General features: G+C 47.7%; 1 protein-coding gene across 1 annotated transcript in view; it reads right to left on the reverse strand.

Moving 5' to 3' along the window:
- uap1l1 (UDP-N-acetylglucosamine pyrophosphorylase 1, like 1) overlaps positions 1–11,743 on the reverse strand; it is a gene marked incomplete at its 5' end in the record, with an annotated part of 29,341 nt that overhangs the window by 8,325 nt on the left and 9,273 nt on the right. Inside the window, 3 exons of the mRNA XM_043719819.1 lie at positions 1,576–1,716; positions 8,531–8,724; positions 9,745–9,917. Coding sequence (XP_043575754.1) covers positions 1,576–1,716; positions 8,531–8,724; positions 9,745–9,917 — 508 coding nt within the window. The remainder of the gene's footprint in view (positions 1–1,575; positions 1,717–8,530; positions 8,725–9,744; positions 9,918–11,743) is intronic.

An 11,743-nucleotide genomic window follows, 5' to 3' on the forward strand; every position in this document is an offset into this window, starting at 1 on the left:
TTTTCCCTGGAGCGTCGGAGGCTGAGGGGTGACTTTACAGTGGTTTATAAAATCATGAGGGGCATGGATAGGATAAATAGACAAAATCTCTTTCCTGGGGTGGGGGAGTCCTGAACTAGAGGGCACAGGTTTAGGGTGAGAGGGAAAGATATAAAAGAGATCAAAGGGACAACTTTTTCACACAGAGGGTGGTGTGTGTATGGAATGAGCTGCCAGAGGATGTGGTGGAGGCTGGTACAATTGCAACATTTAAAAGGCATCTGGATAGGTATATGAATAGGAAGGGTTTGGAGGGATATGGGCCGGGTGCTGGCAGGTGGGACTAGATTGGGTTGGGATATCTGGTCGGCATGGACGGGTTGGGCCGAAGGGTCTGTATCCGTGTTGTACATGTCTATGACTCTATGTTACATCGCCAAGTACTTCCAACTCTGACCAAACATCATCGGGCTGAAACATGGTGAAATGGTTTCTCTCCACAGATTAGATTAGATTAATTACATTACAGTGTGGAAACAGGCCCTTCGGCCCAACAAGTCCACACCGACCCGCCGAAGCGCAACCCACCTAAACTCCTGAAGATTTCTGTCCCTTCCTTCAGTGTTGCTGGATCAAAACTGTGGAAATCTCTCACTAACATTATCATATCTCGACACTCCAAAGGCTGCAGCAGCTAATACAGACATAGAACACGGAAACGGACCTTAATCAGTCCAACTCGTCTGTGATGCCCAAGGTTCCCACTTGCCTGCATTTGACCAGTATCCCTCTAAACTGTTCCTTCTCATGTACCTGTTCAAATGTCCTTTAAATGTTGTAACGGGACCACTTCCTCTGGCCGTTCATTCCACAACTGGATAGGGCGAATAGCCAAGATCCTTTTCCCAAGGTAGGGGAGTCCAAAATTAGAGGGTATAGATTTACAGTGAAAGGGGAAAGATTTAAAAGAGACCCAAGAGGCACATTTTTCAGACAGAGGATGGTGTGCGTATGGAATGAGCTGCCAGAGGAAGTGGTGGAGGCTGGTACAATTGCAACGTTTAAAAGGCATCTGGATGGGTATATGAATAGGAAGGGTTTAAGAGGAATACAGGCCAAATTTTGGCAAATGGGAGAAGATTAATTTAAGATATCTGGTCAGCATGGATGAGTTGGACCGAAGGGTCTGTTTCCATGCTGTACAACTCTATGCAAGCCACCCTGGGTGCAAATGTTACCCCATCGGGTTTCTTTTAAATCTTTCTCCTCTCACCTTAAAAATATGCCCCCAAATTTTGTACTCTCCTCCCCTCGGAAAAGGTCTTTGCTATTCACCTATCAATGGCTCTCACGATTTTACCAGCTTCTCTCAGGCAATTACAGATGCTGGCCTAGCTGGTGACAAAGGAGGAAAGGGAAACTTGCAGTATTGTGCGGTTGTTTGAGAGCTGAGGAGTGTTGTGTGTAAGGCTCTGGGATGGCGCAGCAGTCGGTTCAGTTGAAGGAGGAGAAAGGACCATCAACAGATAGCTATCATTGGAGGAAAGCCTCATGATGGAAGGGAAATGAACGGAGCCTCTTGCTCAACGTACTCACTTGGAAAACTGGAAAACATCAAAAACAAACTTCTCCATCTTGATGCCATTGGGCACGTCCGGTCTCACAGTGTTTCCTTGCTCATCAACGTAGGGAATCTTCTTCACAGCTATGTGACGCTTCAGCTGAGGTTCAAACTCCCTGCAAGGAAGAGAGGATGTATCACACCGCACCGGAGGCCAGTCAGCCCATCATATCTGGGCAAGCTCCTTTTTGAAAGTTCTGATTGAATGTGCTTCCACCACCCTTTCAGGCTCCCGCATTCCACACCACAACCTCTCACTGGGCAAAGGATTCTCACCTTCCTTCTGGCTTTTTTCCCGACTTACCTTCGATCTATGTTCTGTGATGACTGACCCTCCCATCCACTGTGGCTGTCTCTCTCACATTTCCTCACGCTCCTTCAGCTGCTCTGTGGCAGACAGCCTTTCAACACTCACCATTCACTGAAGTTAACATGCCCTGTACCACTAGCAACGGGTCAGGATTGGCAAGGGCTGGAACTGCTCCTGAGGGATGGGCATTTGACACCAGGCAGACAGCAACTAAGGGCTCGAGACCACGTTCTCGAGGGCAATTGGGAATGGGAAATTAAACAGCCTTTCCCACGTTCCACAGGCAATAAAAAGGATCAAACATTAACAGCAGGTCCCTGTATTATGTTAGTTGGATGTAAAACTTAGCGAGACAGAAATGGAGCTGTGCCCTTGGTTTATTGAGTCGCAGACTGGGAGCAGCAATGGACCTTACACTAAAGGATATTGGACCTGTTACCTAGCGCACAAACATTTTAAACAATCTTATCTACCCTTATTGCCCTAATGCAAAACAGGTAATCAGAAACTAACTGATATGAAGAATAGAATGCAGGTTAAAAGCGGTGGTTAAAGGTCACTACCAATCTTTATATGGAGGAAACAGTGGATAGACCGCAGAAGCTGTCAGGTAACACAAAGCCAAGGGTGGGATGAACAAAGGCCCTTCGGCCCTCCAAGCCTGCGCCGATCCAGACTTTCTCTCTAAACCTGTCGCCTAATTTCTAAGGATCTGTATTCCTCTGCTCACCGCCCATTCATGGATCTGTCTGGATACATCTTAAATGATGCTGTTGTGCCCATCTCTGCCACCTCCACTGACAATACATTCCTCTGCATAAAGAACTTTCCACACGTACCTCCCTTAAACTATTCCCCTCTCACTTTGAACTCATGACCCCTATTAATTGAGTCCCCCTCTCTGTGAAAAAGCTTCTTGCTGTCCATCCTGACTATATCTTTCATGATTTTGTAGACCTCAGTCAGGTTCCTCCCTCAACCTCCGTCTTTCCAATGAGAATAATCCTAATCTACTCAACCTGTCCTCATAGCTAGCGCCCTCCATACCAGGCAACATCCTGGTGAACCTCCTCTGCACCCTCTCCAAAGCATCCACATCCTTTTGGTAATGTGGTGACCAGAACTATACACAGTATTCTAAATGTGGCCGAACCAAAGTCCTATACAACTGAAACAGGACCTAGGCAAAAGTGAGGATTGCAGATGTTGGAGATCAGAGTTGAAAGCGTGGTGCTGGCAGGTTAGGCAGCATCCGAGGAGCAGGAAAATTGATGTTTTGGGCCAAAGCCCTTCATCAGGAATATGACCTGTAACATGACCTGCCAACTCTTGTACTCAATACCCTGCTTGATGAAGGAAAGAACACTGTATGCCTTCTTAACCACTCTATTGACCTTTAGGGAACAATGGACCTGAACACCCAGATCTCTCTGTACATCAGTTTTCCCCAGGACTTTTCCACTTACTGTATAGTTCGCTCTTGAATTGGATCTTCCAAAATGCATCACCTCACATTTTCCCGGATTGAACTCCATCTGCCATTTCTCCGCTCAACTCTCCAATCTATCTATATTCTGCTACATTCTCTGACAGTCCCCTTCACTATCTGCTACTCCACCAATCTTAGTGCCATCTGCAAACTTGCTAACCAGACCATCTATACCTTCCTCCAGATCATTTCTGTATATCACAAACAACAGTGGTCCCAGCACGGATCCCTGTGGAACACCACTGGTCACAGGTCTCCATTTTGAGAAACTCCCTTCCACCAGTACTCTCTGTCTCCTGTTGTCCAGCCAGTTCTCTATCCGTCTAGCTAGAACACCCTGGACCCCATGCGACTTCACTTTCTCCATCAGCCTACGATGGGTAACTTTATCAAATGCCTTACTGAAGTCCATGACATCTATAGGCCTTCCCCCATCAATCAACTTTGTCACTTCCTCAAAGAATTCTATTAAATTGGTAAGACATGACCTTCCCTGCACTAAACTATACTACCTATCACTGATTAACCCATTTTCTTCCAAATGCAAACAGATCCTATCCCTCAGTATCTTCTCCAGCAGCTTCCCTACCACTGACATCGGACTCACCAGTCTATAATTATCTGGATTATCCCTGCTACCCTTCTTAAACAAGGGAACAATATTAGCAATTTTTCAGTTCTCTGTGTTCAAGTATGCAGCAAAGATATCCTTTAAAGCCCCAGCTATTTCCTCTCTTGCTTCCCTCAGTAACCTGGGATAGATCCCATCCGGACCTGGGGACTTGTCCACCTTAATGCCTTTTAGAATACCCAACACTTCCTCTCTCCTTATCCCGATTTGACCTAGAGTAATCAAACTCCTATCCCTAACCTCAATATCTGATAAGCTAAAAGGTCTAAAAGTTGATAAGTCTCCTGGCCCCGATGGGCTACATCCTAGAGTTCTGAGGGAGCTGGCTGAGGAAATAGCAGAGGCATTGGTTGTAATCTTTCAAAAATCACTGGAGTCAGGGAAAGTCCCAGATATTTGGAAAATCACTGCTGTAACCCCCTTCTTCAAGAAAGGAACAAGACAAAAGATGATAAATTACAGGCCGATTAGCCTAACCTCAGTTGTAGCTAAAATTCTAGAATCCATCATTAAGGATGAGATTTCTAAATTCTCGGAAGTGCAGGGTCAAATTAGAACAAGTCAGCATGGACTTAGTAAGGGGAGGTCGTGCCTGACAAATCTGTTAGAATTCTTTGAAGAGGTAACAAGTAGGTTAGATCGGGGAAACCCAGTGGATGTTATCTACCTAGACTTCCGAAAGGCCTTTGATAAGGTGCCTCACCCCCGGAGGCTGATGGGTAAGGTGAGGGCCCATGGTGTTCGAGGTGAGCTGTTGGCATGGATTAAGGATTGGCTGTCTGACAGAAGGCAGAGAGTTGGGAGAAAAGGTTCTTTTTCAAAATGGCAGCTGGTGACAAGCGGTGTCCCACAGGGTTCAGTGTTGGGGCCGCAGCTGTTCACATTATATATTAATGATCTGGATGAAGGGACTGGGGGCATTCTAGCGAAGTTCGCCGATGATACAAAGTTAGGCGGACAGGCAGGTAGTTCTGAGGAGGTGGGAAGAAAGATTTAGACAATTTAGGAGAATGGTCCAAGAAATGGCTGATGGAATTCAATGTGAGCAAATACAAGGTCTTGCACTTTGGAAAAAAGAACATAGGCATGGACTATTCTATAAATGGTGAGAAAATTCAAAACGCCATAGTACAAAGGGATCTGGGAGTGCTGGTGCAGGATTCTCTAAAGGTTGATTTGCAGGTTGAGTCCTTGGTTAAGAAAGCAAATGCAACGTTATCATTTATTTCAAGAGGGTTGGAATATAAAAGCAGCAATGTGCTATTGAGACTTTATAAAGCTCTAGTTAGGCCCCATTTAGAATACGGTGTCCAGTTTTGGGCCCCACACCTCAGAAGGACATACTGACACTGAAGCGTGTCCAGTAGAGATTCACACGGATGATCCCTGGAATGGTAGGCCTAATGTTCGATGAACAGCTGAGGATCCTGGGATTGTATTCATTAGAGTTTAGAAGGTTGATCTAATAGAAACTTACAAGATAATGCATGGCTTAGAAAGAGTGGATGCTAGGAAATTGTTTCTGTCAGGCAGGAAGACTAGGACTTGTGGGCACGGCCTTAGGATGAGAGGAGGTCAATTCAGAACGGAAATGAAGAGACATTTCTTCAGCCAGAGAGTGGTGGGACTGTGGAACTCATTGCCAAAGAGCGCAGTGGAGGCCAAGATGTTAAATGTCTTCAAGGCAGAGATTGATAAATGCTTAATCTCACAAGGAATTAAGGGACACGGGGAGAGTACGGGTAAGTGGCGTTGAAATGTCCATCATCCATGATCGAACGGCGGAGTGGACTAGATGGGCCGAATGGCCTTACTTCCACTCCTATTTCTTATGGTCTTATGTCTCTCTCCTCGGTGAATATCGATGCAAAGTCCTCATTAAGAGTTTCACCCATTTTCTCTGACTCCACGCATAACTTTCCTCCTTTGTCCTTGAGTGGGCCAACCCTTTCTCTAGTTACCTTCTTGCTCCCTATATATGAATGAGAGGCTTTGGGATTTTCCTTAACACTGTTTGCTAAAGATATTTCAAGACCCGTTTTAGCCCTCTTAATTCCTTGTTTCAGATTGGTCCTACTTTCTCGATATTCTTCCAAAGCTTCGTCTGTTTTCAGTCGCTTAGACCTTTTTCCTCTTAGTTAGTCTCACAATTTCACCTGTCATCCATGGTTCCCTAATCTTGCCATTCCTATTCCCTATTTTCACAGGGACATGTCTCTCCTGCTCTCTAATCAACCTCCCTTTAAAAGCGTCCCACATACTGAATGTGGATTTACCCTCAAACAGCTGCTCCCAATCCACATTCCCCAGCTCCTGCTGAATTTTGCTAGTGTTGGCCTTCCCCCAATTTATCCCTCTTCCTTGAGGACCACTCTCGTCTTTGTCCATGAGTATTCTAAAACTTACAGAATTGTGATCACTATTCCCAAAGTAATCCCTTACTGAAAGTTCAACCACCTGTCCGGGCTCATTTCCCAATACTAGGCCCAGTATGGCCCCTTCCCGAGTTGGATGCTCCTTACAAATTCTGCTCCATCTAGGCCTCTAACACTAAATGAATCCCAGTCAACGTTGGGAAAATTAAAATCTCCTATCACCGCCAACCTGCTGCTCCTGCATCTTTCTGTAATCTGTTTATGTATTTGTACCTCTAGCTCACGCTCACTGTTGGGAGGCCTATAGTACAGCTCCAACATTGTCACCGCACCCTTCCTATTTCTGAGCTATGCCCATATTGCCTCACTGTTCGAGTTCTCCATAGTGCCCTCCTTCAGCACAGCTGTGATATCCTCTTTGACCAGTAATGCAACTCCTCCACCCCTTTCACCTCCTTCTATCCTGCCTGAAGCATCTAAGATCCTGGGATATTTAGTTGCCAATCTTGCCCTTCCCTCAACCAAGTCTCAGTAATAGCAATAACATTGTACTCACAGATACAAATCCAAGCTGCCTTACCTACTACACTTCCCACATTAAAACAAACGCACCTCAGACCTCCTGTCCCTTTCCGTTCACCATCTGCTCCCTGCCTACTCTTCCCCTTAGTCATGCCGACTTCCTTATCTAGTTCCCTACAGGCTTTAGTTACTACCTCCTTACTCTCCACTAGCCACCTCATTTGGTTCCCAGCCCCCTGCCACATTAGTTTAAACCCTCTCCAACAGCGTTAGCAAAGGGTGGCAAAGGGAGGGGCAGTGGTGCCAGGGAGGAATCAAGGATAAATTCTGGTGGTGTGGCCATAGGAAGAGGGGCTGCGGCAGGTCATTCTTCACTGACAACTGGCTCAGCAAGTATGGGAAAGAAGGAGGGCAGACCCTCGGAATAGCATAAGGGAGATGTGGTGGTGGCAGCATGGTAAGCTGAATGGGAGGCTGCAGACAAATCGAGGAACATGGTGGGGCATCTCCATGGTCACCTGGAATGTGGCGTGTGATCTCAATGAGGGCTGGTTTGATACTGTGGCAAGGAGGAAAACTCTTTGCAGGAAATGATGTTGTCAAACAGAGTAACAGGAAAGGAGATACATTCTGAAGCAGAAAACATTTTCGTAGATTTGGGACATTACAACATATTCAAAGACTTCATATAGTTACGTTGGCCTTTATAGCGAAAGGATTTGAGCAGGGTTATCTTTCTGCAATATATACAGGGCCGTGGTGAGCCCATACTTTGGGGAATTGTGTACAATTTTGGTCTCCTTGTCTGAGGAAGGATGTACTGGCAATAGAGGGAATGCAGCAAAGGCTCACCAGACTGATTCTGGGAGGGGACTGACATATAAAGAGTGATGGCTAGGCAAAAGTGAGGACTGCAGACGCTTGGGCTTTTGCCCGAAATGTTGACTCTCCTGCTCCTTGGATGTTGCCTGACCCACTGTGCTTCTCCAGCACCACACTGTCACCATATAAACAGTGATGGATTGGTTAGGACTATATTCACTGGTGATTGAAGGGGCTCTCAAAAGAATTTTATTAGGACTTTATTAGGTTAACACAGGAAGGATGTTCCCAATGACCAGGCAGTCCAGAACCAGTGGTCACCATTTAAGGACGTGGAGGATGCCACTTAGGACTGAGATGAGGAAAACTTTCTTCACCCAGAGAATGGTGAGACTGTGAAATTCTTTGCCACAGGAAACAATTACAGCTAAAACACTGCATGTTTCGAAGATAGGGCTGAAGAGAGGAATGGGTTTGAGACCAAAGGAGGAAGAGTATTGAGCAGGATGATCAGCCATGAATGTGCTAGCAGGCTCCAAGAGCAGAATGGCCTGCTCCCTGCATCTATTTGTTTATGTTTCTATGTTGCGGGGAAGGGCCAGGTAGGGGGGAGATGGGTATTTGTGAAGACAAATGGGGTTTTAGAACAGTTAGCTTGAGGAGGGGGGCAAGGTCTGATGATACAAGGTAGGGGAGGATGTTACCAAGGAGGCTGAACCATTAAATCAGCAAAGAGGGGTGTATACATCTACGAGCATAACAAGTCAATCTGGAGTCTTACTCTGTCACTGATTTGAGGAAGTCCACAGTGAAGAAGTGGTTGCAGATATTGCCAGCGTTGAAGGTGAGTCCACCATCAGGGTTCCTCTGCTCCACAGTCTCCTGGCTCACCTCACTGTACTCCACTACCTGATAGATCCCGTCCACAAGACACACCACCCCGACTGGCTCAGTGGGGTAAGCCTTCTCGACAACCTGCAAATGCAAGGAGCAACAGGGTGAGCGCTATGGGGAGTCGGGGGGGGGCTGCAACACCCCAACACTCCTGGGTCCGTGCCCAAAGTCAGAAGTCTGGTGACTCCCATCCCAGAGGGCAATTCTCAGCTCAGACATTATAACGGCAGGCTCAGAGTGCACGTAGGAATGGAAAGCTCTCAGGCAGGTGCCACCTAGTCAGCTGGCATTCACTCTGACAGCCCAGAGAGCCAGCTTTCCAATGGGATGAGTAAAGTCTCTACTGGGGCCTCGACAGTGAGACTCCGACATTCCCAACGCCAACACCTGAGCTTCACCAGCCAGGGCCACCCTCCTCCCATGGTGCAAGGACACAGTGATGAGGATTCCCCTCTGTGAACCTGGGCTCAAGCGAGTGCACTACTCCACTGTAGGGGCCATCGCATTCAGGGCTGACTCCATCTCAGTCTCTGTTTGTCGTCTTTTGGAATTAAGAATACTTGAGCAGGCCAGGTTAGCGGGGGGGATGCAGTCCAGGCTCCGAGGGACACTAACATCCTTCTCCCGGCGCCAACACCCAGCTCCTAATGAGAACACCCAGCTCCCGGTGAGAACACCCAGCTCCCAGTGTGAACACCCAGCTCCCGGTGCTGTATGCCGGGTGAGAACACCCAGCTCCCGAAGAGAACACCCAGCTCCCGGTGAGAACACCCAGTTCCCGGTGCTGTGTGCCTGGTACGAACACCCAGCTCCTGGTGAGAACACCCAGCTCCCAGTGTGAACACCCAGCTCCCGGTGAGAACACCCAGTTCCCGGTGCTGTGTGCCTGGTACAAACACCCAGCTCCCGGTGAGAACACCCAGCTCCCAGTGTGAACACCCAGCTCCCGGTGTGAACACCCAGCTCCCGGTGTGAACACCCAGCTCCCGGTGTGAACACCCAGCTCCCGGTGAGAACACCCAGCTCCCGGTGTGAACACCCAGCTCCCGGTGCTGTGTGCTCAGGGCTGTGGGCAGTAAGAGCAGAATTTGAGCAGCTGACCTTTGCCCCACAGTCCGCTCCTTTCTCCACACAGAATCCAATGAAGACCGGGTCTGCCAACTTCACCAGGATGTTATCCACACAGTACACGTGGACAAAGCAGATTCCTCGCCGGTCCATATCCTCTAGAACCTTGTTGTTCATCAGAGCACGATACAGCCCGCCATTTCCATCTGTCACACAACAAACACAGGATGCTCAGTAACCAGGAGACCCTCAGGGGCAGGGAGGGAGACTCCCAGGGAGAGGAGCCTCTGGGAACAGGGTGGGGGGAACAGACCCTCTGGGACAGGGGAGTGCCTTCAGGGTCAGGGGTGGGGAAGGAGGGCAGAGTTCCCTTTGGAAGGGGGTGCGGGAGGTCCCTCAGGGATTTGAGAATGGGGGAAGGAAAGAGAGGATCCTTAGGGATTTGGGGTGGGGGGGGAGGGGTGCAGTGAGAAGAACCCTTAGGAATAGTGGGAGGGGAGAGGTCCAGGAACAGGGCACAACTACGACTGATTGATGCTGTTGCTGTTGTAATGGTGTGATTGGATGTAAAATCAGCAGGGGGTGGGGATATTAAGGAGAGCATCACACTGCTGGAGAAAGAGGATAATCCAGAGGGCCTGAGGTCAGAATCCATTCGGCTGGGACTGGTATTAAGGCACAATTACATATTAAGGTGCAATTATATTTCTTGATCTAGTCTACCGGGCACTAACAACAGGGAGAATACAGGAGAAATAAACTTGCAAGGAAATTACCTACAAGTGCCCAAATCCTACCACAGTTACAATGGGAACTCATGAGATATAGGTGTCATATGAAGGCCATTCAGCCCATCAAGTCTGCTCCACCACGGCTGATCTGATGATCCTGTCGCCCCCACAACCCTCAATTCCCTCACTGTAAGTATCTGAATACAGACTGGGATAGCAGCAGTGTAAAGGCAAGAATTAGACGGCATGGTGGCTCAGTGGTTAGCACTGCTGCCTCCATGCCGTAGAGGAGCTAAGTGTGGCTGTTTTCTCTTTTCAGTGTTTATTGTCCATTGCTAATTTCCTCTGAACTGAGTGATTTGCTCTGCCATTTCAGAGTTAGAGTCAACCTGGATTCACATGTGAGCCAAACAGGGTAAGGAGAGCAGATTTCCTTCCCCGAAGGACACCAGAGAGGCAGCTGAGTTTTTAAACAGTCATAGAATTGAATTTCATTTCCACCAGATACCACCTGGGCCTCAGGATTCCAAGTTTAGGGACAATGTAGGCAAGTCTGTTTTGAATCATGGAATAGTTACAGCACACAAGGATGTCTTTTGGCTCATTGCTTCCTTGTGGAAGTCACTCCCACTTTCTCCCGAAACCCTGAATTCTTCCGTTTCAGGTAACAATATAATTCCCTCGATTGAACCTGCCTCCAGTACACTTTCAGGCAGTGTGTTCCAGACCGAAACAACTTGCTGTGTGAAAATGTTTCATCTCATTTCTCCACTGCTTCTTTTACCAATCACTGTAAATCTGTACCATCTGGTTCTCGATCCTTCCATCAGTGGGAACAGTTTCTTTCTGTCCAGTCTGTCCAACGCCCCTCATCACCATCAAATCTCTTGTCCTGCTCTTCCCAAAGAGAACAGACCCAGCCTGTCTGTGTGACTCACTCCTGAATATTCTCTGCATTCTCCCTAATCCCTTCATATTCTTACTGCAACTGTCCACTGTACTCCAGCTGAGGCTGAAACCATGGTCTGTGCAAGATTTTTATCACCACCTTGGCCATGAACACACTGTCCCTATTGATAAAATACAGGATGCTTTGAGTAATTAATCCCTTTGTCCAACTCTCCTGCCACCTTCAGTACTTATCTGTATATGTACACTTCGTTTCCTCTGCTCCTGCACCCCCTTTAGATTCAGTTAGTGTTTCATTTTATTCCCTCTCAGCTACCCCCCCCATCCCGTGAAAAAGTGTCAGGGCAGCACAGTGACTCAGTGGTTAGCACTGCTGCCTCACAGCACCAGGG

This window comes from Chiloscyllium plagiosum, chromosome 30 (genome assembly GCF_004010195.1).
Source record: "Chiloscyllium plagiosum isolate BGI_BamShark_2017 chromosome 30, ASM401019v2, whole genome shotgun sequence".
Lineage (NCBI taxonomy): Eukaryota > Metazoa > Chordata > Chondrichthyes > Orectolobiformes > Hemiscylliidae > Chiloscyllium > Chiloscyllium plagiosum.